This window comes from Anthonomus grandis, chromosome 6, assembly GCF_022605725.1.
Source record: "Anthonomus grandis grandis chromosome 6, icAntGran1.3, whole genome shotgun sequence".
In the NCBI taxonomy this organism is placed as follows: Eukaryota; Metazoa; Arthropoda; class Insecta; order Coleoptera; family Curculionidae; genus Anthonomus; species Anthonomus grandis.
In genome coordinates, this window is record NC_065551.1 from 36,085,129 (window position 1) to 36,113,012 (window position 27,884).

A 27,884-nucleotide genomic window follows, 5' to 3' on the forward strand; every position below is an offset into this window, starting at 1 on the left:
TGAATTGAAAATTGATTTGGTTAATAAAGGCACTTGTTTCCAAGCAGCTCAGCCATGGACTTATGCTTCTAAATTTAAGACAGTTGAATGTATTTCTTATTCCAGGCACATTTTCCCAAAAAAAAACGAACAATTTGCTTTCAGTACATTTTTCAAAAAACGCTGATTTATTTAGGCAATTGTCATACAAATTCTGAAGTGTCTAATTTTTTTACTAGTTGACTTATGGGCATATTGTATTGAGAAAAAAAGATATTTTCCAAAAAAAAAATATGCTCCCTGTACATTTTTTAATAAATGCCTAAACAAGTGTCTCTGTGTGTCAAGTGTCTCAAATTTCATTAATTAAGCCCCAAAAATTCCAAATCAATTTCACACACTAAAAACAAAGTTGCGTTAAGTCAAAACCGTTACGTGGTTCAACACAGTTCAGACGGAACCCGAGAGAGAGAGAAACAAGAAAAAAAATTAAATCGGAAGATTTTATTGTATTAGTAGTTAACGCTCCTGTGCCACGGTCGCGATAATAAAACTTTGATGTTGACTACTAGCGCAAAACTCAATTTTTCTTTTGATCAAATCGCGAGAATTCCTCATCAAAGTTTCCCTTTGTAGTTGTTTATATTGGATTAGTCCGAAACAAAATATAAAAACAACTTTTCTGGATATCAAATTTAATGGCAAGGTGAGGCAAATAATTGGTGTCTAATTTGTTATGGCAAATGATTTAAATAGTCTTTGCATCATTCATGTGTAATGCCTTTAATATAAGCTATAAGGAAATAAGGCCGTCCAGAACAAAATCCTATTCAGGTAATTTTTCTGCTATAATTCTATGTCAGTTGCAAAACCATATAAAGCGTTGCACTAGACATATTTTCTTTTTTGTTTCATAAGAAAGACGCAAGTTTATTGCTGAGTTGGTTAAAACCCTTTTTTCCCTACTAAACAAGAAAATTTTCCATTTTCATTCGTCTAAGTTCCTGATAAAATCCAATCATATTTTTCTTATCCAGTTTTTTTTTCTTTTTAAAATCTGATCGTAAAATCAGATAAAGTTTTGCAACACGAACCAATATTTCGTCTCCATATTTATCGAGTTACGTACTTGAAAAAGGTAGTAAAGGAAAAGAGGGTGGAAAAGGGGGGATTTTTGGCTGAAAACCAAGAAATGTCTTTACTTGAGTTATTGAGTTTTTTTTTAAATTTTAGTCTTAGTACAAGGATCTCATAAATTATTCATTTTACTATAATTATGGCTCATAAACATTGAGTAATTTGTATGCCAATTCTTAAGAATCTCACTGTACTATTATTTGAGTTATGGACTTTTGATGAGATCTTTTATGCCTTCCAGGGATATCAATTTTTCCATATTTTCTAGGCCTCCAGGGTGATTTTTCACACTCTTTTGTTTAAAAATTTCATATCTTAAAAAATGATAGACCAATTTACTTACAGTTTTTGCAAATCGATTGCCAATAGAATGCTTTACAGTCCCTGGAAGATTCAAGTAAATTGGTCGTAATTTGAAATTTTAATGAGTTATTAAACTAGAGAGTAGTATTTTTGGACCACTTTTGGAGAAATCTTCATAATTTTAAAATTAATTGACCAATTTACTTATAGTTTTCATACGTCTATTACCAACAGAACCTTTTATAATCCCAATAAGTTATAAGTGAATTGATCTTGATTTGAATTTTCTATGAATTTTTACACTTGAGAGTAAATTTTTTTAGACCACTTTTAGAAAAAAATTTATAATTTGAAGAATAATTGACCAATTTACTTATAGTTTTTACACATCTTTTGTTAATAGAACCGTTTATAATTTATAAAAATTTTAAATCAATTGGTCTTATTCTAAATTTTTTATGAGTTGTTAAATTTCAGACAAGATTTATCTGGACCCTATTTTGAAAAACTTTTAAATCCTTATAGGTTATGACAAAATAATAGATTAAATTACTTAGAGTCTTTGCATATCGATTTTCAATAGAACGCTTTATAAATTTATCAATCAAGATACTAATGTCATAGTTTCAAAAATAATAAATAAGTTTACTGGTGGTCTTCTTCCATCGATTGACAATAAAACGCTTCACAATTCCTGTTGGTTTCTAGTAAATTGGTTTTGATTTAAATTTTTAATGAACTTTTATTTAAACTTAAGAGTAAATTTTTTTCGCACATCGATTGTCAATAAAACCGTATAAGTTTCAAGCAAATTGGATTAACTTTGAATTTTTTAGGAACTTTTAAACTCGAGCGTAAATTTTTTTGGACCGCTTATGAAAAAAAGCTTTATAATTTTAAAAATATTAGACCAATTTACTTATTGCTTTTATACGTTAATTACCAATAAAACCGGTTATAATTGCAGTAAAATTCAAGTAAATTAGTCTTAATTTGATTTTTTTATAAATTTTGAAATTTAAGACTAAATTGTTTTAAACCACTCTTGGAAAACTGTTCATAATTTCTAAAATAATAGACCAATTTACTTATCCTTTTCGTGTATCAATTACAAATAGACCAGTTTCTAATCCCAGTAAGTTCTAAGTAAACTAGTCTTGATATAAATTTCTAATGAATTTTTAAACTTAAGGGTATATTTATTTGAACCATTTTTGGAACAATGTTAATAACTTCAAAAATAATGGACCGATTTACTTATTTTTTCGCACATCGATTACAAATAAAACGGTTTCTGACCGTGAGAAGTTTCAAGTAAATTGAACTAGTTCAAAATAATCATCCATTTCTCTCAAAGAGACTAAAGTATATGACCAAAAGAGGGAAAAAAGTAAACTCGAAGTCCAAGTCTCATAAATCAGCGTGTATTAAAGTTTACGCGTTTCGCCGCATTAGGGCATCATCAGACCTATCGAAATACAAAAACCACACCCTGACTTATACTAACATAAATAAAAAAATATAAAATAAAATAAGTTTACACCATCGTGTATCGTTATTGACTAAATTTAAATTTTTAAACTTGAGGGTAAATTGTTTTGAACTACTTTTAGAAAAGTGTTCATAAGTTGTGAAATACTGGACCAATTTACTTATATTTTCTACACGTCGATTACCAATACACCGATATCTAATCTCAGTAACTTTCAAGTAAATTGGACTAACTTTGAATTTTTTATGAATTTTTAAACTTGAGTGTAAATTTTCTTGGACTACTTTTGGAAAAAATGTTAATAATTTCGAAAATAATAAATCGATTTACTCACTTTTTCCGCTTATCGATTACAAATAAAGCAGTTTTTAATGTCAGAAGATGTTAAGTAAATTGGACTCAATTTAAATTTTTTATGAATTTTGAAACTTGAGGGTATTTTTTTTTTAACTATTTCTTGAAAAATGTTCATAATTTAAAAAATAATACAGTAATTTACTTTTGGTTTTCGCACCTCAATTACCAATAGAACCGTTATTAATAGCAGTAAAACTTAAGTAAATTTGTCTTGATTTGATTTTTTTATACATTTTTAAAGTTAGTGGTAAATTTCTTTGAACCAATTTTAAACAAGTGTTCATAATTTCTAAAATAATTGACCGATTTACTTATGTTTTTTACGTGTAGATTACAATAATTGAAACAGTTTCTATTCCCAGTAAGTTTTAAATAAACTTGTCTTGATTCGAATTTCTAATGAATTTTTAAACTTAAGGTTATATTTTTTGGATCATTTTCGGAAAAATATTAATAACTTCAAAAATAATGGACCGATTTACTTATTTTTTTGCACATCGATTACAAATAAAACGGTTTCTGATCGTGAGAAGTTTCAAGTAAATTGAACTAAATTTGAATTTTTTATAAATTTTTAAACTTGAGGGTAAATTGTTTTGAACCACTTTTAGAAAAGTGTTCAAAATTTGTAAAATACTGGACCAATTTACTTATGTTTTTTACACGTCGATTACCAATACAACAATATCTAATCTCAGTAACTTTCAAGTAAATTGGACTAATTTTAAATTTTTTAGGAACTTTTACACTCGAGTGTAAATTTTTTTGGACCGCTTTTGAAAAAATGTTTATAATTTTAAAAATATTGGACCAATTTACTTATTGCTTTTATACGTTGATTACCAATAAAACCGGTTATAATTGCAGTAAAATTTAAGTAAATTAGTCTTGATTTAAATTTTTTATAAATTTTGAAATTTGAGACTAAATTGTTTTGAACTATTCTTGGAAAAGTGTTCATAATTTCTAAAATAATAGATCAATTTACTTTAGTTGTTCTTCCGTCGATTACAAATAGAACGGTTTCGTATCTCAGTAAGTTTTAAGTAAATTAGTCTTGATTTTAATTTCTTACGAATTTTTAAACTTGAGAGAACCTTTTCTTGGACCACTTAAAAAAAAAAATGTTAATAATTTCAAAAATAATGGACCAATTTACTTATGTTTTTTGCGTGTCGATTACAAATGGAATAGTTTCTAATCTCAGTAATTTTCAAGTAAATTGGACTTATTTTGAATTTTTTATGAATTTTTTAACTTGAGTGTAAATTTTTTTTGGACCACTTTTGGAAAACTTTATAATTTTAAAAATAATCAACCAATTTACTAATGGTTTCTACACATTGATTACTAATAAAATCGCTTATGATCCTAGTAAAATTCAAGTAAACTAGTCTTGATTTGAATTTCTTATAAATTTTTAAATTTGAAGGTAAATTTTTTTGAGCCATTAATTTCATTCGTTTAGGCAGTGAAATAGATAATATAATTTTAAAACAATTTTCAGATTTACTGGTATTTTTAGCACAATTCTAAAGTGGTGAACCAGCAGTACAAAATATTACTAACTAGTTAAAAATATGTTCAAAAAAATACTGTTACAAGACCACAAGTTCCTTCATTATTAAAATATTTGCATTTAAACTAAAACACTTTTTATATTATATTTTGCAAGCAAAAAATACAAGGTGTTGAATGTAAAAATGTCCACGTTAGGGTCATGTTATATCCGGGAAAGCGACCTAAATTTGTTTTCCGACTATTTTATTGAACTATACTATGTAAAAAAAATCTTAGTATTTTTTTTCCAACAAATTTTTCTAGTGTAAAAATATTATAAATTGTTTAAAATTAATATACTTAAAATGGATGTGCTGGAGAACTATGAAAGTTTTAATGCGAGTTTTTTAATTAATTTTTTTTTCTTGTATTTATTATTATTGGTTGTACATAACGTTGTTGTTCAATCAAGAAATCTCTTTAAACAAATTAATCACTTATTGCTGCAAAAACACGTCAAAGTATTACTAAAAAGAACGCTCTAATGTTTCAGTGCATAATGGCCTTAATTAGCAGATTAACGCCCCCTGTACTTCTGTACTTATTTTATCTCTGTTCAATTTAATTTAACCCAAGTATAATGATATTTTAAACATACTCAAAAAATACAATACATTATGTACAAATAAATTTATATTGCTTCGAAATATATGAGAAGATACATTGCCAATCCTAACAAATCCCGTCTATTTTTTGTAAATTATTTTTTTCAGACATTACCGTGAAATGGGGTGAATTTGATTTCGCGGGGCGACTTTGATCACCATATCAAAATATTGTACATTTAAATTTCCCGCGCATATTAAGTGCCGATTTTTTCCGTTCGGTAAAAGATCGTATTCAGTAATGGTGTAGCTAGTGATCCATGTGCATGTTTTTTGTCAGTTAAAGGTTTTTTTTGGAGTTTCGTGATATATTTAGTATCCTGAATATCTTCTATTTTTATAACCTCAAAATGAAGTTTGCGGCGTTGCCGAATTTTGTCAAATTTTAAGATTTATTGGCGTTAGAAAAGGTCATAAATGAAGGGTGGAGTTTACGCAAAGCTGCAAAATGGTTCAAGATTTCTTACGGGACCTTAAATAATAGATACCATGGGCGTCATGTTAAAAGTAACGGCGGGCAAACCGTTTTTAGCTCCAATGAAGAGCAATCAATTCTTATATGTTTTGCTATTTGTGGCGAATGGGGGTTTCCTCTTAATTTAACAGATTTAAGGCATATGGCAAAAAACCTGCTAGATACCCAAGGTCGTTCAGTGGCAAAATTTAAGGACAATTTACCCGGTACCGATTGGGCATTTTCGCTGTTAAAAAGACATAACAATGTAATAACTCAAAGGCTTAAGCTAATATTAGAAGGGCTTGTGCTGATGTTTCCAGGCAAACATTAATTTTGAAAACCTTGAAACAACTTTAAATGCATCGTGCAATGTATATAATTATGATGAAACTAATTTGCTTGACGACCCTGGGCGCAAAAAACTAATTTATTCCCGTGGAGTAACATACCCTGAACGAGTGTGCAATTTTATTAAATCTGCAACCTCAGTGTTGATGTGTGGTTCTGCAGCAGGAGTTCTTCATATGTAATTCATTGAGCAGAAAAAATGTGGGTGCAGTGGACTGAACAAGGACCAAAATTAGAACCCTGTTGCATAGATAGATGCTGTGCAGCTGGATTACGATACAACCGAACGTCACATGGGTGTAAGTCTTTCCGCGTTTCTTCCACATGCCAAAAGACAGCAAGGGCGAAAAATTTTAATAGACAATAACTTAGCCTCACATTTCACAGAAGAAGTTATTAGACTGTGTGAAGAACATACCATTGGATTTGTATGCCTGCCAAAGAACGCGACACATTTATGTCAGCCGTTGGACGTAGGGTTTTGCTGGAGAATGGAAAAATACGTATCCGACACATTCATCAATTGACAAAAAGGATTTCCCACATTTGTTGCAAAAAACCTTGGTGACAATGGATAGTATACTATCCAAAGATAAAATACCTCATGCGGTTAAACGAAATCTTATTTCTTCTTTTGAAGCAAGTGGCATAGTCCCTTTAAATCCAAACCAAGTATTAGACAAGCTGCCTAGAGAAGATTTTAATCAAGACTAAGCGCAGAACGTGTTGGTAAATTACTTACAACAACAGAGATTTTCAAATGCTTCAACAAGACGAAATAAGAAGAAAACAAAACTTGATGTTCAGCCAGGGAAAAGTGTGACAGCCCAAAATGATTCCAACAGTTCAGACAGCGACGTTGAAGAGCCTATAACAAATGATAATTCCGACGATGACATGATCGCCGACGATCTATTTATCCAGTTGCAGGAAAACGAAGAAATTGAATATTTGGAAGTGAGTCAAAGTGAGATCAAAATTGGGACATTTTTATTGGTTAAAGTGTTGGGGGGCATGTGAAAAAGTGTTAGCTATCGTTACATGGCTACAGTTCAAAATTTCAATGAAACGAATTCGAAGTTCTGGGAATAAAATCTGTCGATGGAAGAAAAACTGTTTTTAAACCACAAGAAGGTGACGAGTTTTCCATAGAGTTGGCAAATATAATAGCTATTTTGCCAGAACCTGCCGCTGAATGCGTCAAAAGTCAAATCATTTATCAATTTAAAAAAGCAGTGAATATTAAGGAGTTGTAGATCCTTACTATACGCATTACTGTTTCTATCTATTAATTGAAGATTTGTTTCTTTACTTTTTGAATGTCTTTTATAAGTTTTTGTATTTTTAAACAAGTGTTTTTAATTAAGTATTAAAAAACTGCAATGTTTCTTTTTTATTTTACCTAAAAAAATAACCAATTAGTGGAATTTTATGACTGATCAATTTCACCCTAAAACCTAGAATTATCTATAACTTTTAAACGGATTGATGAACTTAAGCGAGGGTTAAATTGTTTTTAAGGCATTGCAAGAAGAATACAATTATATGGCACCGATCAAAGTCACCCCCCCCTTTTGGTATGAAATTGATCACACCTTATTTTGGCATTTTTTTAAACAACTTTAAATTTAGAGCAGATACGGTTGCAAAATCCTTTTACGGCATCCATACACAATCATTTATGATTAATTTCAATATCGATACGCACTTATCAAAAGAGTTACAAGCAAATTTACAAATGAAATGATCAATTTAACCCCGTTTCACGGTATTTTAAATGAGTCAAAAATTATGTTGGGCGCCAAAATAATGCACATTCACGAAAAACGTGCACTATGTTATGGAAAAGCCGAAATCCAAGCCTTTTAACCCAGTGCAACTATTATTTTACTGTTTTTTTTTTATAATCTTACTTTTTTTTTGTTAAATAATTTTTTTATTCTATGGATTAATAAACATTACTAAAAAAGAAACTTTCAACTTCCCTTGTAATATTCCAGTAAAAGGTCACTTTTTTGATTGACATAACAATAATGTAAATTGCATGTGCATGTTACCAACCGCACGCGAATTAAAAAACAATTATTATATTTCATGGCACATTATGAGGGCTTGATTAAATTACCAACAAGGAGAATTATATATTTTATAATATTTGATGCTACTACAAGACTAATTTTATGATATGGTCTAATTTAAAATTCAAAACCTCGTCACATCACAATGATAAATCCCATATTATAAGTGTGATAAAGGATGCGTTCGATGTATGAAAATCCGAACAGGGTTTTCCAGTAACAAAGTGCAATTTAATGGTAATGGCTCGATCTATTTCGGTTCAAGCACGTCAAACTTCCATAAGAGTAATGAAGATTTTTACGGGATTTGTGAACGTAGCAAAAAAAAAAGTATTTACATTTTCATTGGGATGCATGGGTAATTTTAAATGTACTTTTATGGATACGCTCACTACGATGAATTTTTAACCCTTTATGAAACATTCATATCTTCTCAACAAAAAAAAAATTAATTAATTACCATAAAAGGTTGGAATTTTTGATGAGTGACATTACTACCTATTACTTTTTTTTGGTTTCATTATATAGCAGACCCTCGTTTTAATTTGTATGGAGGATCAGTTTTAAATAAAAAAGCGGCTTAGTTCATATAAAAGGGGCAATAGAAATCAATTCTTAAAATTTGACTTTGAATTTTCTGTAATTATCCTAATTAATTTTTTTAAATAAATCAGATAACTGGAATCTTAACGAAATTGCTACTTATAGTTGAAGACGTATGCTCTGGCTTTGGATTCGAATGTAAATTGCCTAATTTTAAAACACTGAAAGTTGACGATTTTCGAAGTAAATTAATACTTTTCATAGCTCAGGGTCTTTTCAAGCCCAATTTTTTTCCCCATAAAACAACTCGGAAAAGGCCACAAAACGGGGCCATAACCCGATTTTATCGAATTTGTAATAAATTCCTTCATTTACTGTTCCTAAAAATAGTTCACCTTTATTTGTCTTAATTGATGATCTTGTATATGTTTACGGGCGGTTTAAAACTGAAAATTTTACTGCTGGGCACTTTGGGGAAAATTAATTATTTTGTTTATTTAGAAAAGGCCAGTTTGTTCGAAACCCATTTTCTTGAAAATTAACTTTTCCACATTCTTATTATAGAATTTTAGTTTTTAGCCGAGCGATAGATTAAGGCATAAAAATTCTTGAATAATCAATTTAATGATTTACAATTTTTTTAAAAAATTAATTACTTCAGTTTAAAAGGCTTTGATCTCGGATAATGGTTCAGTAAACCATCTTTGTCGCACCTATTATAAAAGGCATTAATTGATACAGTATGTGAGTAACTTTTGGAAGTTTGTTAAGTTTGTTTGTGTTAGTTTTTTTTAGACATTTGCACATTGTGTGTCTCTTATTAGTAAAAAAATTGTAAAATGCTTCAATGTTGCTAGAACCATTAAAAGCGAGAATCTATGGACCTTATTCTTGCAGTTGTTAGCTGTAACTATTATTTTGTTTCTTCGTTTCTCTCTTTGTTATTCATTATAATTTTTTGTCCACTTCAAAATTTTTAAAAATACATTTTTGGCTTTAATAGACAAAAAAGAACAATGAAAAAATTTCAATTACTTGAAAGAAAAAAATTATTTCTTCCAGGCAGTTGAAATTTAATTTTAAATATTAAAAGCCTACATTTTTGACTTAAATTGAATCAAAATTAATTAAAAAAATAGGCTTTAACTGTCTGGAAGAAAAAAATTAATTCTATCAGGTAGTTAAATCGGGTCCGAAATAAGACTAAGAAGTTGACCTAAGTTGACAATTTCAACAACGTAGAAAAAATTTTTTTTTTTCTACGTTGATGATCAACAGAAACCTTAACTATCCAGAAGTAATAAAAGCGCTGGTTTACGAAGACTGTTTGGGGATTTATTTAGATTTTACTCAAATATTGTTATTTTTAAATATTTTCTTACTTCTCCAGTTTCTCTTTTAGTTTCCTTATTCTTCTTTTTTAATCATTTCCTTAAATTGCTCAAAAATAGGTTTCTCTCTAATCCAGACATTCCTGTCAATGTCCATGAAAATTTCAGAAATTGAAATAAAATTTTTAAATAGTTCAAATCTTGTGCTATTTCTCACGCACATATAAATTAAAATTGTATAAAAAGGAATATGATTCACTAATTTACGTTGATACGTTATGTCCTTAATTTATCAACGTAAATTTAAACTACAGGCTGTTTTATTTTACCATGACCAATTTTGTAGCCGAATTCGACGTGTTTTTATGGCTATTTATATTTTTTATCCAACTCAATTAAAACACATTCAGTTTTAAATAAAAACCATTGAAAAGCGAATCAACCGGTAATAATGAACCAGAAAAAAAAAACATTTGGCTGGATTTAATTAAACAAATACCATTAACTTGACACTGGTTAATTATTCCGGGAAAATCCGTAAATGGCAATTATTTCGTTAAAGTGGAAAACGGATATTACCTAAATTCGGTTTAACTTAAATAAGAGAAATATTTAATTAATTCTTAGTCGATCTAATGACATTTTAAACTTTTTAGAAATCTAAGTCATCTAAGTCTGTCATGTCTTAAAAATATTTAAAAATTACATTTTTATTCGCATTTACATGATACAAATATCCAAGACTTCAACAAATAAATCCATAAAGGGTAAAACGAAACCTAGATTGGATATTGTCTTGGCCTCCCCACTCACCCTTTGATCATTAATTTGTAGGAACATATAAGGCATGTTTTATAACACACCTAAGATAATTTTGCATGTTTGTCAATATTTTAGAGTAACACTATATTTTAGGCAGTTTTTCCAGTTTTTCAGACTTGAGTCATTTTTCGTAACTTGCAGGTTATGTTCAACGTTATTCCAGAGTTTTTACCTAATTTTTATGCCTTTTTGACATCTGATTTTTTAAGTCTTTTGGAGTCATTTTTCAAAAATTCAAGGTGATTTATTATTTTATTCCAGGCATTTGAGGTCGCTCTTTTTCGATTCAGGAACTTATTTTCTGTTTCTAGGCTTTTTAAGTTATTTTTTATAACTTCCAGGCACTCGTCAGGCTTATGGGTCATTAATGGGCTTTCCAAAAAATTAAATTAGTTTTCCATGATTTCTCAGGAATTCAGAGCAATTTATTTTTATATTCAACAGTGACTTTTTAAACTTTTTAATGCATGAAACTGATAATGATAACTACCAGACAAGGGAATGAATTTTTTCACTCAGGCATTATAAAAAAAATTATTCGAGGCATTCACATTTGCCATTTTGCAATTAGATTCGGCACTTAATCGTAGTGGTCAGCAAGAAGTAGACTTTTATTTATTCCAGGAAATTAAGAAGATTTGACCTAAGAAGCTTTTATGGAATAAATAGGGCATTTATTAGTAACTCAATAACATGGAAGGTAACTCCTATTTATTCCAGGCAGTTGAGTGTATTTAAACAAATCCCAGGGGGTATACCAAATAACAGAATTTAACTTAACTGCCTAGAAGTAGACTCTTATTTATTTCATAAAATTAAGTACATTTGACAAGGTTTTTTGTGATAAACAGAGCATCTCAACTGCCTGGAAGTAGATTTTTATTTATTCCAGGGAATTAAGAAGATTTACTTTTATGGAATAAATAGGGCATCTATAAGTAACTCAATAACATGAAAGGTAACTTCTAATTATTCCAGGCAGTTGAGTGTATTTAAACAAATCCCAGGGGGTATACCAAATATTAGAATTTAACTTAACTGCCTAGAAGTAGACTCTTATTTATTTCATAAAATTAAGTACATTTGACAAGGTTTTTCGTGATAAACAGAGCATCTCAACTGCCTGGAAGTAGATTTTTATTTATTCCAGGAAATTAAGAAGATTTGCTTTTATGGAATAAATAGGGCATCTATTAACAACTCAACAACATGGAAGGAAATTCCTAATTATTCCAGGCAGTTGAGTGCATTTAAGCAACTCACAGGGGCTATACCAAATAACAGAACCTTATTTAATTGTCTAGAAGTAGACTTTAATTTATTTCATAAAATTTAGTACATTTGACAAGGTTTTCTGTAATAAACAGAGCATCTCAACTGTCTGGAAGTAGACTTTTATTTATTCCAGGGAATTAAGAAGATTTGCTTCTATGGAATAAATAGGGCATCTATTAGCAACTCAACAACATGGAAGGTAACTCCTAATTATTCCAGGCAGTTGAGTGTATTTAAATAAATCCCAGGGGGTATACCAAATAACAGAATTTAACATAACTGCCTAGAAGTAGACTTTTATTTATTTCATAAAATTAAGTACATTTGACCAGGTTTTTTGTGATATACAGAGCATCTCAACTGCTTGGAAGTAGACTTTTATTTATTCCAAGGAATTAAGAAGATTTGCTTCTATGGAATAAATAGGGCATCTATTAGCAACTCAACAACATGGAGGAAATTCCTAATTATTCCAGGCAGTTGAGTGCATTTAAGCAACTCACAGGAGCAATACCAAATAACAGAATCTTATTTAATTGCGTAGAAGTAGACTTTAATTTACTCAATAAAATTAAGTACATTTGACAAGGTTTTCTGTGCTATACAGAGCATTTCAACTGCCTGGAAGTAGACTTTTATTTATTCCAGGGAATTAAGAAGATTTGCTTTTATGGAATAAATAGGGCATCTATTAGCAACTCAATAACATGGAAGGTAACTCCTAATTATTCCAGGCAGTTGAGTGCATTTAAGCAACTCACAGGAGCAATACCAAATAACAGAATCTTATTTAATTGCGTAGAAGTAGACTTTAATTTATTCCATAAAATTTAGTACATTTGACAAGGTTTTTTGTGATAAACAGAGCATCTCAACTGCCTGGAAGTAGATTTTTATTTATACCAGGGAATTAAGAATATTTACTTTTATGAAATAAATAGGGCATCTATTAGTAACTCAATAACATGGAAGGTAACTCCTATTTATTCCAGGCAGTTGAGTGTATTTAAACAACTCCCAGGGGATATACCAAATAACAGAATTTAACTTAACTGCCTAGAAGTAGACTTTTATTTATTCCATAAAATTAAGTACATTTGACAAGGTTTTCTGTGATAAACAGAGCAACTCAACTGCCTGGAAGTAGATTTTTATTTATTCCAAGGAATTAAGAAGATTTGCTTCTATGGAATAAATAGGGCATCTATTAGCAACTCAACAACATGGAAGGTAACTCCTATTTATTCCAGGCAGTTGAGTGTATTTAATCAACCCCCAGGGGGTATACCAAATAACAGAATCTAACATAACTGCCTAGAAGTAGACTCTTATTTATTTCATAAAATTAAGTACATTTAACAAGGTTTTCTGCGATATAGAGAGCATCTCAACTGCCTGGCAGTAGACTTGTATTTATTCCAGGGAATTAAGAAGATTTGCTTTTATGGAATAAATAGGGCATCTATTAGCAACTCAATAACATGGAAGGTAACTCCTATTTATTCCAGGCAGTTGAGTGTATTTAATCAACTCCCAGGGGGTATACCAAATAACAGAATCTAACTTAACTGCCTAGAAGTAGACTTTTATTTATTTCATAAAATTAAGTAGATTTGACAAGGTTTTCTGTGATAAACAGAGCATCTCAACTGCCTGGAAGTAGACTTTTATTTATTCCAGGGAATTAAGAAGATTTGCTTTTATGGAATAAAAAGGGCATTTATTAGCAACTCAATAACATGGAAGGTAACTCCTATTTATTCCAGGCAGTTGAGTGTATTTAATCAACCCCCAGGGGGTATACCAAATAACAGAATCTAACATAACTGCCTAGAAGTAGACTCTTATTTATTTCATAAAATTAAGTACATTTAACAAGGTTTTCTGCGATATAGAGAGCATCTCAACTGCCTGGAAGTAGACTTGTATTTATTCCAGGGAATTAAGAAGATTTGCTTTTATGAAATAAATAGAGCATCTATTAGCAACTCAACAAAATGGAAGGAAATTCCTAATTATTACAGGCAGTTGAGTGCATTTAAGCAACTCACAGGGGCAATACCAAATAACAGAATCTTATTTAATTGCGTAGAAGTAGACTTTAATTTATTCCATAAAATTTAGTACATTTGACAAGGTTTTTTGTGATAAACAGAGCATCTCAACTGCCTGGAAGTAGACTTTTATTTATTCCAGGGAATTAAGAAGATTTGCTTTTATGGAATAAATAGGGCATCTATTAGCAACTCAATAACATGAAAGAAAATTCCTAATTATTCCAGGCAGTTGAGTGTATTTAAACAAATCCCAGGGGGTATACCAAATAACAGAATTTAACTTAACTGCCTAGAAGTAGACTTTTATTTATTTCATAAAATTAAGTACATTTGACAAAGTTTTTCGTGATAAACAGAGCATCTCAACTGCCTGGAAGTAGATTTTTATTTATTCCAGGGAATTAAGAAGATTTGCTTTTATGGAATAAATAGGGCATCTATTAGCAACTCAACAACATGGAAGGTAACTCCTATTTATTCCAGGCAGTTGAGTGTATTTAATCAACCCCCAGGGGGTATACCAAATAACAGAATCTAACATAACTGCCTAGAAGTAGACTCTTATTTATTTCATAAAATTAAGTACATTTAACAAGGTTTTCTGCGATATAGAGAGCATCTCAACTGCCTGGAAGTAGACTTTTATTTATTCCAGGGAATTAAGAAGATTTACTTTTATGGAATAAATAGGGCATCTATTAGCAACTCAATAACATGGAAGGAAATTCCTATTTATTCCAGGAAGTTGAGTGTATTTAATCAACTCCCAGGGGGTATACCAAATAATAGAATCTAACTTAACTAATTGCCTATAAGTAGACCTGTAATTATTTCAAGACGTTTAATAAAGAGGGAATATGTCTTTAACTCAACTGCTAAAAAAAAATTCTCAATTATTCCAGACGGTTAAGATATTTAAGCAGCTTTTTCCAGAGGTGTATATAGAATAGTGACAGTAGTTTTTCAGTTTTTCGAAAGTTGAATTAAAGCTAAAATTCCAGATATATTATCGAGGCCCAAATGCCAGAAAACCACTTGGACTTTTTCCATGCAACAAAGAGTATAATTTTCTTTAAACAAAAACATGAATAAAAAAAGCCTCTATTTAATCAGTAAAACTTGATCCCAAAAAACCAAGGCACTGCATTAATATTTCTATGGCTGATCTACAGGCTTAAGGGTGTGTAAAATTAAAATTAAATTGCTCGGAAACTTCCATTACACAAAGGACAAATGCATGAAATTTAAACATGAACTAGAAAATAGCTTCCGATAGGGCATCGTATTTTGTCATCATCATCATTAGCTGACCACCGGTTCAATATAATCCCGGATGAATTCCATTTAAAAGATAACGGGAATTTTATTGACACTATTTTTAAACTGACATAAAAGCTCAGTACTTTAAACATTGTGCTATTTGACGGTATGATCCATAAAAATGCTTACTTTGTTACCATAATGGATCCCTATAAGCGAAATGTTGTTTGTTTTGTGCTTTAAACCACACGGGCGTAAATAAATGTGTGGAATTAGTGGTAAATCAACATTATAGATGGATAAATAAACAGACAAAATGTCCCCTATTAATTAATAAAATGAACATTAAATCTATGGCAACGTGAATATAGTATTAACATAACAAAATCAATTGATTTGCTATATATGCTGTTTGGATAGCAGAGACCCCAAAGACGCCCTTTGTTAAATTATTATTCGGAAACTGGAGATGACGTATTGGGTTTCACAATATCGGGAATCAGTCCCTTTGTACCATATTAGATATTCTGTTATCAGTAGAGTTTGGACCTATAATTTTTTTTGCATAATTTAAAGGTACGTGACTATCATTTATGTATTAAATGTTCAGCTTAGAGCATACAATTTATAGTTTTAGGGTCCGTTCGAGACCCATTAGTTTTGGTTAGCTGTAATGCTCACACATTGTCCGAATTTACCGTATAAAACTCCCATCAAAGTCTTAAGAATAATGCGAGTTTATGAAGTTTCTTCAGTTGCAGCCGTGCAGAACTTCTATAAATGGAAAATAAACAAGAGAGACTTGGCAAGAAATACTGAGAATAAGTTACTAAAAGAAGTAAATGAAGATGATGATTGTGTGTCAGAAAACACGTAAATGGTTTATAGAGTTAGTGGACAATTCGCATTATTTTAATTTGTTTATATGCTGCACAAAATAAATAGGGATTGGTAATAAAATAACGATAAAAAAAATTCTTAAGAAATTATCACGTTTCTTTAATCGTTTATAATTGCTTAAGTAATTTGTTCTTCAATGTATTTAGTTCTAATTTTACTATAGGTTTAATAAGGTTTTTGTTTTTGATCATATATTTTATCGATTTTTGGACCTTTAATTTTTAAAGTCTTTTTCACATATTATTTCTGCTTTTCATAGTAAAATTATTATTTAAAATAAATGGCATTTAAGGGAGATGTATCTCTTAGAACTAGAATAGAGATAGTCACGAATTAATTAGTCATTTTTTAATTATGATTTATACCCTAAAATTGGGAATTTGCGTTCAGAATCTTATAAAAAAAATTAAAATCAAGTCGAATTTATTGGGCAATAAAGTAGAATAGAGCAGACCAAAGGCTATAAATGATCTTAGTTAACTGGTCATGTGGAAACGAACATTGACTTATTTTTTTGTAGGCCTATATCTCTTAAAAAAGTATAGGGACGACCACGGGTCAATTGGCCACGTTTACTTACCAAATTTTTTTTCTAATGTAAAAGTAAAAAAATAAATAAAACTGTAAAGTTTGAAATTTCATAAAAAAAAAATTTAAATCAAGTCGAATTTACAGGGCAATAAAGTAGACCAAAGGCTATGGGTAATCTTAGTTAACTGGTCATGTGGAAATTAACAAGGACTCATTTTTTGTAGGCATATATCTCTTAGAACAAGTATAGAGACGACCACGGGTCAATTGGCCACGTTTATTTGCTAAATTTATTTTTTTTCAAAAGTAAAAGTAAAAAAATAAATAAAACTGTAAAGTTTGAAAATTTATTAAAAAAAAATTAAATCAAGTCGAATTTACAGGGCAATAAAGTAGACCAAAGGCTAGGTTAACTGGTCATGTGGAAATTAATATGGACTCATTTTTTGTAGGCATATATCTCTTAGAAAAATTATAGAGACGACCACGGGTCAATTGGCCACGTCTATTTACCAACAATTTTTTTTTCTATTTTAGAAGTAAAAAAATAAATAAAACTGTACAGTTTGAAATTTCATTAAAAAATAATTAAAATCAAGTCGAATTTACATGGTAATCAAGTAAACTAGAACAGACCAAAGGCTATGAGTGATCTTAGTTAACTGGTCATGTGGAAATTAACATGGACTCATTTTTTTGTAGCCATATGTCTCTTAGAAAAAGTATAGAGACGACCACGGGTCAATTGGCCACCTTTATTTACCAAAAATTTATTTTTTGTAATATTAAAGTAAAAAGATAAATAAAACTGTAAAGTTTGAAACTTCATTAAAAAAAAATTAATATCAAGTCGAATTTACAGGGCAATAAATTAGAATAGAACAGACAAAAGGCTATAAGTGATCTTAGTTAACTGGTCATGTGGAAATTAATATGGACTCATTTTTTTGTAGGCATATATCTCTTAGAAAAAGTATAGAGACGACCACAAGTCAATTGGCCCCGTTCATTTGCCAAATTTAATTTTTTTTCTAATGTAAAAGTAAAAAAATAAATAAAACTGTTAAGTTTGAAATTTCATTAAAAAAAAATAAAATCAAGTCGAATTTACATGGCAATAAAGTAGAATAAAGCAGATCAAAGGCTATGAGTGATCTTAGTTAACTGGTCATGTGGAAATTAACATTGACTCATTTTTTTAGAGGCGTATATCTCTTAGAACAAGTATATAGACGACCACGGGTCAATTGGCCCCGTTCATTTGCCAAATTTAATTTTTTTTCTAATGTAAAAGTAAAAAAATAAATAAAACTGTTAAGTTTGAAATTTCATTAAAAAAAAAATAAAATCAAGTCCAATTTACAGGGCAATAAAGTAGAATAAAGCAGACCAAAGGCTATGAGTGATCTTGGTTAACTGGTCATGTGGAAATTAATATTGACTCATTTTTTTGTAGGCATATATCTCTTAAAAAAATTATAGAGACGACCAGGGGTCAATTGACCACGTCTATTTACCAAAAATTCTTATTTTTCTAAGGCAAAAGTAAAAACTGTAAAATTTGAAATTTCAATAAAAAAAAAATTAAAATCAAGTCGAATTTACAGGGCAATATTTTTTCAGGTAATTTTTATGTAAGTTAGTTCATTGGTCATTTCGAAATTAAAATGAAGTCGAATTTGCCACCCCTTAGAAAAAGAATATAGACGATCACGTGTTAATTGGTCACTTTCATTCTATTTTTTTAGAAAATTTTGACGAGCATAAATATCTTAGTTACTAGACCATTTGGAAATTAACATCAAGTCTAATTTACGTTGGAAAAAGAATAGAGACGTTTACCAGTTAATTGGTCATTGATATTCTAAATTTTTTTTTAGATTATCTTGATGAAAATTTGTATCTTAGTAGTATAAAAAACTGTTTTAATAGTTTAACATGCATTAATTATTTGTGCAAACTATTGGTATTTAATTATGTATTTAATATTTAATACGTATCAAAACAGTAATATTTATTTCGAATATCCTTAAAATACTTGCCTAGTCTCCCAAATATTAAGAGAACATATAAATATTCTATAATTAAATGACACTACTGAGATATTTAAAAAAATAATACAACCTTGAAAAGGACATCTATTTAACTGGGTGTCAACTAAAGTGACAATTATAAGCATCCATCAATCAGTTAACAAATTATAATAACATTAACTTACTTTAATAAAAAACTACTCAATAAAATTGACCTAATAAACACACAAATTTAATGTTTTGTAAAGAATTCAAAAAACGAAAACGCGGGAAACTTCATGTCAAACTCGATCGAGGAATTCCTCGTCGGTGTACTGAGGAAACGCGCGAAATGCACTGATGAAACTTTTCATCGGAACGCAGAGTTTCCAGTGCTGTATAACGAGAAAGTGGGGGTATTCGAAAGGGATTTGAATGAATAAAACTACACACTTCAATTTATTTAAACATTCATGCTCCTAGTCGGTTTGTATAATGTTTGATACCATGGGAAATAATAAATAGGGGTTCGTAATAAAATAACTAGGAGTTCCTAAAGTATACAAAGGGTATGTTAAATAGTTAAAGGCATACATACATCAATCTATAGTAATTTTTATAATATTATTCTTTAGGGAAAGTATTACCCTCATGTCCATCTGACTATAAGTATTTTATACATTTTTTTGAGTGACTATAACATCAATGTATTCAAGTTAATGTGGTTTGTATATGAATTTAAAAGAAAAAAATATTTTTCAGGCATTTCAAGTCAAATGAATTTTTTAACTGTTTTTCGGGCTTTTGGAGTTATTTCAGGCACTTAAAAACATATCTGCTAAGGAACTAAATTCGTTTTTTAATATTTTGTTTAAACTTCTATTTAAAAAAAATTAAATATTTATTTAAAAATTCACTTTCTCCATCCCTCTATACAATGATTTATTTTATATCAAATAAAAAATAGGAGTTCGTAGTAAAATTACTAGGGGTTGTAAAATTTAAATAAATAACTTGTGACTCTGACATATGTATCTTAATTTAGTAATTTTTGTAAAAAAAATTAAAAATACGTACTTTTAAATTACATTTTTCAATCCCTGTATACATGTATGAGTTGGTTTAGGATAAATAATAAATAGGAGTTTGTAATAAAATAACTAGGAGTTCCTAAAAATCTTAACTTGAATTTTATTAAAAATATTTCTTAAGGTTATCCTAACTATTTATTTCTTTCTTATTTTTTTTTTCTTTTCAAAACACTAAACACAAAGTTTGTATTTCTTTACTGTTTGACTGATCACACATAAATGACGATAAACAACAAGAATAGGCTAGTTTTGTTTTGAATCAAGTATGATTCACGTGGCCTACTGTGCAATTTTCGACAGGTAATTAAATAATTGTGGGTCATCATTTTTATTATTTTGGTAGTGAAACAAATAAAAAATGGCTGTTGGCTCGTGGGGTAAAAAAAAATTGCATTGTGGCAGTTAACGTGTTAATAATGCTGTTTTTATACTAAAAAATAACAAAAAACGGCTTTTTTGCAGATAATAATTGCCTGAGAGAAAAATGCGAGTTTTTAAAAGAGAATTTTTTATTAAAATTACATATCTGTTCTATTTTCGTTATAAAATTTAAAATTCGTAATAAAATAACTAGAGGTGTCTAAGACAAAATTTTTTTTAGGGTCTTATAAAATGATGTTCTTTTACTTATATTAAGTAAAGTATGAACACGAAAGTAATTTATAAAATCAGTTAATATGCAAATATAGAATATGAATAATGGTTCTTAATAAAGAAACTAGGGGTTTCTAATGCCTTTAATTTACAAAACATTATTTTATATTAAATGACTTGGTGACTCCACCTGTTGTCATTTAATTCAATGATTTACTGATTATCTAATTCATTATTGTTTACAAGGAAGAAAAGATAGAAGCCTTTTACTAAATTCGAAAGAGGCATTTTCTGAATCATGATAATTATTTATAAATTCACCTCCCTAATCGATTTGTAAATTAATCGATTTAAAATAATAACTAGGATCAAGCAAACCATTGAAGTGTGACATGGTATTCAGAGATGGCGTCCGAAGTAAATCTAGTTTTTGCATCAATAAATAACTTTTCTATATAAATTTATTAATTCTTAATATACAAAAATTACATTACAAGTATAATTCGTTCATTGGTAAGTAATTAAATAAAATATTGCGTTGTTTAAGAATCTACCAATAATAGCCATATCCAAGCCCATATCCGTGTCCGTAACCGTAGCCAATACCATAGTAAGGGTAGTAGCCACCGTAGTAGCCGCCATAACCATGTCCGAAACCTACAAAGAATAAACAGATATATTGAATGTCTTTGTTAAAGCATAATTGTGTAATATAAAATTAAAAACAAATATTTTTACCAAAGTATGGATAATATCCGTATCCGCCACGTCCGTATCCTCCATATCCATAACCTCCATAGATTCCTCTTTTGATTTTCCTCGTTGGTTCCGGCTGAGCGTCCTCCACGTCATCCGGGATCGATGCTCTATCCTCTTCTAATGGAGAAACAGGATCCTCAGCAGCCGGAGCTGCCATCACAAAACTGATCACAACCATTAAGAGAAATATCTACAAATTATTAATTATTTTAACGAACTAACAAACATTGGATATAGAGTTTACTTACACCTAAATATTTCACCATCATGTTTGTTAGAAGCAAGGAATTGTATGTATGTACACCTGTTTGGGTTGAAAATGTGACTGATAAACTATGCAAATCAAAAAATGATTATATAGTGGGCAGAAAAAACGACGAACCCGCCCCAAGGTCGTCGTAGTAAAGGAAATTACGACAAACTATTATTGTCCGGTCAAGGATGGATTGCACGCTTGAGTTTTTCTTTTTTTTGATTCTTTATTGTGCGATCGTCTTTTTGTTTGCACATTGAAAATTCTTCATGGGAGTCATGTGCAAAATCAGAAATAATCAAGTATTTGAAATTTAATTAAAAAAATATAATTTTGATTAATTCAGAAATCAAATTATTTATATTTCTTACTAAATAAATTAAAAAGATCATGGAATTTTCTATGTTTGATTTTCGTAAAATCCAAGAAAACTGTATCTGGATATCAGAAATTATCCAATAAATTTTCTTAGTGGAATGCTGTGTTTGCCAGGCGGTCAATAAGGTAAATATATTGGTCGAAATGCTTCCAGATGGCAGCAGTAATATCAATTTTCAGGTTTGTATCACAGTTTATTTTTTTAAATGTTTAATATATAAATGTTAATTTTTTTATAGAATTTTTTAAAATTAAATTTTTCGCCCAAAACGTCGTAAAACCGGAAAATCTTCCAGGATTTTTAAATGCCTGAAAAAAAAATTGTTTTTAAGTAAATCTGAAAGCACGTTAATAATTTTGTGACTTTAGGGAGACATTTTTATTAGTCTTAAATTCTTCCAATATTTTCTACTGTAAAGAGTCAAGGATTAAATATCAAAATTGTACTATGTGTCTTAAATTAAGTAAAATAATTTGTGATAATAAAGAAAATTACGTGGTGGTGCGAGGCCTCTGGCCACGCACAAGAGCTTTTTAGTACATTTTTAATATTCTAAAGTTCTTTGAATATTCTGTACTATAAACAGTCAAGGATTAAGTTTAAAAATTGAACTAAAAACCGACTTATGCGTGGCCAGAGGCCTCGGATCTCCAAGAAACCTCTAAAGTATCTTAATTTAAGAATGTAACGGGTGACCAAATAAGCGAGGTAAGCGGCTGTATCTCAGCACCTGTACATCTGGCAACAATGGATTTTTTTTTATTATTATAAAAGTGGCCATGAGAAAATTCTGGAATTTATTTTTAAGTTAATTAGTAAGTCTAGATAATTTGCTATAATTTTGGTTTATGAATTATTGACGTACGAACGATAGTAGGGGTGGGGGAAGCTATTAAAAGTGGACTCATTAAAATCGCTGTAAATTCTAAACCACTCATTTGATTTTAGCAATTCGAAATTTATTTGCTAGACAAATGTAGCTGCTTTAACAGTCTGATATCAATACTACTCTATAGTTTCTAATAAAAGCGCCAGAGGGCGCAATTTGTAATAATTCCAGTTTTATTCATTTTGCTCTAAAAATTCAAATTGAATGGTATATTTTTGACATCCTATCTAAAAAGTAAATAAAATTTGCAAAGGTACTGTGAAAACCGCACGATGATATCTTTGCTCTTTTTAATGTTATAGGAGAAAATTACGTGGTGGTGCGAGGCCTCTGGCCACGCACAAGGGCTTTTTCAGTACAATTTTAATAGTCCCTAGTTGTGTCAATATTCTGTACTATAAACAGTCAGCAATTTAGTATTAAAATTGTACTAAAAACCGACTATAGTCCGTAGTTTTGTCAATATTCTGTACTATAAACAGTCAAGGATTTAGTATTAAAATTGTACTAAAAACGACCTATGCGTGGCCAGAGGCCTCGCATCAGCATGAACTTTTTAAAGTGTCCTAATTTAAATACAATAATTGTGATCACAGGGTAAATTACGTGGTGGTGCGAGGCCTCTGGCCACGCACAAGGGCTTTTTTAGTACATTTTTAATAGTCCATAGTTTTGTCAATATTCTGTACTATAAACAGTCAAGGATTTAGTATTAAAATTGTACTAAAAACGACCTATGCGTGGCCAGAGGCCTCGCATCACCAAGAACTTTCTAAAGTCTCTTAATTTAAATACAATAATCATGATCATAGGGAAAATTACGTGGTGGTGCGAGGCCTCTGGCCACGCACAAGGGCTTTTCTACTAAATTTTTAATAGTCCATAGTTTTGTCAATATTCTGTACTATAAACAGTCAAGGATTTAGTATTAAAATTGTACTAAAAACGACCTATGCGTGGCCAGAGGCCTCGCATCAGCATGAACTTTTTAAAGTGTCCTAATTTAAATACAATAATTGTGATCACAGGGTAAATTACGTGGTGGTGCGAGGCCTCTGGCCACGCACAAGGGTTTTTTTAGTACATTTTTAATATTCGAAAGTCGTGCCAATATTCTATATAATAAACAGTCAAGGATTTAGTATTAAAATTGTACTAAAACCGACAATACGAGTGTCTAAAATTGACTATATTTACACGGTAAAATTATAATACCGAAAGAGTTCTATCTCATCCTATCCCTTGGCCATGTACAATACCATTTTAGTACAATTTTAATACTTCAAAATAGTCGACCATTTTGTGCTAAAAAAATTGACTAAAATCCTCATTCATGGGCTTCCCTTAAGCTGTCTCAATTTTGTCAATCAACTCGCATAAATTTACTACAGTAAATACAATTTATTTTTGAATTTCGATCCTTTTATCAACAATTTATTTTTTTAAAGAAAAACAAGTACTTGTACTTTTAACAGTATTCATTTATCACAAAATACCGGAATAGAAAAGCGGTAACTAATTTAGTATGCATACAACACAGCCCAACGTTGCCAGTTTAAACGTCATTCTATATTTTCAAAAATAGAAAAGTGACCAAATAAATTGTCGGCATTTATGGCAAAAATAAAAATTCTCACATTCATATATTTTATAACACTATAATTTATTATTTCCGGCTAATAGTTCATGTACGAGATCGCACGCGTGTAAAGCCGTTCCAGGGGCTGTAGTCACTCCATAACCACCATGTCCGTAGTTGTGTACTATTTTCACTCTTTTTCCGTCAAAGTTTTTCATTTCTTTCTCCACCTGTAATAGGCATTATTATTACAATTATTTATTATATTGTTTTTGTTTAATTATGACTTACTCTAACAGTTTCTCTATGCGGTCTCAATCCAACTTTACTCCCGATTACTTCAGCTCTGGCCAAACTGGGCACCATCCGCTCACATTTTTCTTTAATCTGCATTTCGTCGTATTTATTCACTTTTAGGTCCCAAGACTGGTACTGTCTACATCCCCCCAAAGTAACCGAGTCCACCCCTGGGATGATATAAGTGTCATAGTCTCCATAGAAGAAGTTTTTTAACCAGGGAGCTCTAACCTAACACTTTTTTATAATCAAAAGTTCTATTTGTAGAGTTTCATGTTTACCTTAATCACTTGCCCTCTTATAGGTACAATTTTGCGATCCTTACATAAGAACTTCGCTCCCAATCCAGTACAATTCACCACCACGTCGTTCTCCTTGGCAAGAGACTCTAAAGATTCGACTTTTCGTCGTTCGATTTGTCCTCCGTTACTTTTGAACTTGTTGAATGCCCATGGGATGTACAAGGATGACTGGGTGACGAGGGTAGTAAAATAGGAACCATATTTCCAGTTTCCTGGACAGATTTTTAGTTCTTCTCTAGTGGCCGCCCGGTATAATGGACACACTTTTTCCATAAATGAATTCTAGAATATTAATAATTATTATTTTTGTGATAGGAGTGTTATAGCTCGAGTATTTTGAATGAATTAGTAGATGGTAATTCAAATGTCTGTAATACAATTTAATAATACAAGAAAAATGGTATATGAAATTGACTGGAATTAGATATAGAATATGCTCTATTAAATCGACTTTAATATGATTAACTTCCTGGAAGAAATGAGAAATTACTGCTTATGAAAATGATTTAAAAAGTCAATGATAACAGGTTATTAAAATTTTATTTTCAGTTTTATTCCAGGCATTTTAAATGTAAAAATTATCCTAAATGCCTGGAATAAAACAAAAAATTTCTCCAAAACCTTTGACAATACAAAAATTTATTTCAGATGCCTAGAATGCATAAAAATATTTCGAATATTTAGAATTTAAAATATCTGAACATTTTTGCTGGTAAATTATCAGGTTCTATATAATTTCAGGCAATTCTAAGATTTATTTTAAATCATTGGAATAACACAAAAAAGTAGACCAAATATCTAATAGGTCAAAAAATCACCTGAAATGCCAGGAATAAAATAAAAATGATAGGGCCTGAAATAAAATGAAAAGTTACTTTAATTACTTGAGATAAAATGCAGAAGTGCTTGGAAGAAACGACTCCACCAGCAGCATTTTAGAATCATATTTCCAGTTTTATTTCAGGTATTTCAGGCGTTATTTCAAACGCATAAGAGGCACTGGAAAATGACTCTAAATGCCTGGAATAAAAAGGAAAAATATCTAAAAGCAGTCAAACATTATTTTAAATGCCTGGAAGGAACGACTCAATAATTCCAGTCACTTATGCATAATAATTTTTGCTTTTATTGCAGGCATTTATTTAAACATTATTTCAAATGCCTAAAACGCATAAAAATTATTTCGAAGTTATTCGAATAAAATAAAAAATTATTTTAAATGCAGCATTTAAAATTACATGACCAGTTTTATTTGAGGCATTTTAAAGGGTATTTCAAATGCCTAAGGTTCAGAAAAATGACTTATCAGGCTTTTTTTTTAAACTCTTATATTCTAATTTACTGGACAAAATGAAAATTTTACTTTAAGTGCCTGGAATAAAATTTAAAAAACAACAACAAATTTCAAATTCTAGGTTTTTAAAATCAAATTCGGTTTTTATTCATGGAGATTTCCAAATGTGAGTAAATAATAGATTCTTATACTTCTTAGCATTTTAAATATTATTTCGATGTATTTCAGGCTCATATGTTATTCCAGGCAATTTTAAAATTATTTCAGATATTCCTAGAATCCTACAAAAAATTATCCTAAATGCCTAGAATACATAAAAATATTTCAAATGTCTGTAATACAATTTAATAATACAAGAAAAATGGTATATGAAATTGACTGGAATTAGATATAGAATATGATTTATTAAATCGACTTTAATATGATTAACTTCCTGGAAGAAATGAGAAATTACTGCTTATGAAAATGATTTAAAAAGTCTCTGAAAAACCACAAACAAAGTCAATTGCTAGGAAGGAATCAGGAATTATTTTGTTGTACGTGTTTTCTTCTAAATCTATTCAATAATAAATACACTCCTAGCAAAATATATAAATATTACCCTGACGATGTCTGGAATACTGCTGGAGAACATATATCCAGAGATTTCAATGACGCCTGCCGTACCGGCTTCGTTTGAATCTTTAACGTTTTCCCAATAATAATAAGAGTCTTTCACCCATTTCCTGGAAAGAAACGCAAACTCTTCAATGCTCTTAGATGCTCTCCTAAAGACTTACTCGGTAATTTCGTCTGTGGGTCCACTAAAACTCGTTCCAGGACAAAAAATCCCGGCGGCAACATAACTGGTGGTACCTTCGAAAAATTCATTCGCCACAATTTTAATATTGGCATTCCTAAAACGTTTTTGTAGCTCGCAGGCGGTCGTTACTCCGATTACGCCGGCACCGACTACTGCTATTTTCAATTCGGTCATTTTGACGTTATACGATTACTAAAATTATACTCAACTGTTGCCAGAATAACAAAACGCTTGGATAATTAAAGTATGTTGTTGTTCGGCAAAGGTCAAGTTCTAGGTCGGCCGGGAATTACACTGAATTAGATAAAGATGTTATGAAATGAAGCATTTAAAGATATACCGGGTGACGTTTGTCTTTATGTGAGTCGGCTCCACATATTGTCAATATTATTTTAGTTTAAATTACGGTATATTTAGTTTCTAAGTTAAGTATTCAAGGTTCGAACTGATATGCAACATGATCCGACCAAGCAGCACATCATATATTATTATCGTTAAATATATATTTTTTCAACGAATTTTTAGTTAATTTTTGGTATATTTATCAAATTTTTGTATATGGTCAAAAGTTATTTATTAAACTGTAGAATATACGTAT

At 30.0% G+C, this 27,884-nt stretch overlaps 4 protein-coding genes across 4 annotated transcripts in view; all 4 read right to left on the reverse strand.

The window, feature by feature from the left end:
• The window catches only part of LOC126737950 (neuropeptide CCHamide-1 receptor), a 68,619-nt gene extending 49,230 nt beyond the window's left edge, over positions 1–19,389 (reverse strand). Inside the window, exon 1 of the mRNA XM_050443072.1 lies at positions 19,254–19,389. The gene's annotated coding sequence lies outside the window, so the exon portion shown is untranslated. The remainder of the gene's footprint in view (positions 1–19,253) is intronic.
• LOC126737954 (globin-2B) overlaps positions 1–27,884 on the reverse strand; it is a 278,580-nt gene that overhangs the window by 151,911 nt on the left and 98,785 nt on the right. The window lies entirely within an intron of this gene.
• On the reverse strand, positions 21,176–21,900 carry LOC126737956 (RNA-binding protein squid-like). Its single transcript, XM_050443091.1, has 3 exons — positions 21,740–21,900; positions 21,471–21,681; positions 21,176–21,389 (listed from the first exon to the last, which is right to left on the reverse strand). Exons 1-3 carry the CDS (start codon positions 21,758–21,760, stop codon positions 21,283–21,285), a joined length of 339 nt encoding a protein of 112 aa, XP_050299048.1. The 5' UTR covers positions 21,761–21,900; the 3' UTR covers positions 21,176–21,282.
• Positions 24,651–27,505, reverse strand: LOC126737951 (D-aspartate oxidase). Its single transcript, XM_050443073.1, has 5 exons — positions 27,264–27,505; positions 27,086–27,209; positions 25,170–25,472; positions 24,883–25,119; positions 24,651–24,821 (listed from the first exon to the last, which is right to left on the reverse strand). Exons 1-5 carry the CDS (start codon positions 27,458–27,460, stop codon positions 24,669–24,671), a joined length of 1,014 nt encoding a protein of 337 aa, XP_050299030.1. The 5' UTR covers positions 27,461–27,505; the 3' UTR covers positions 24,651–24,668.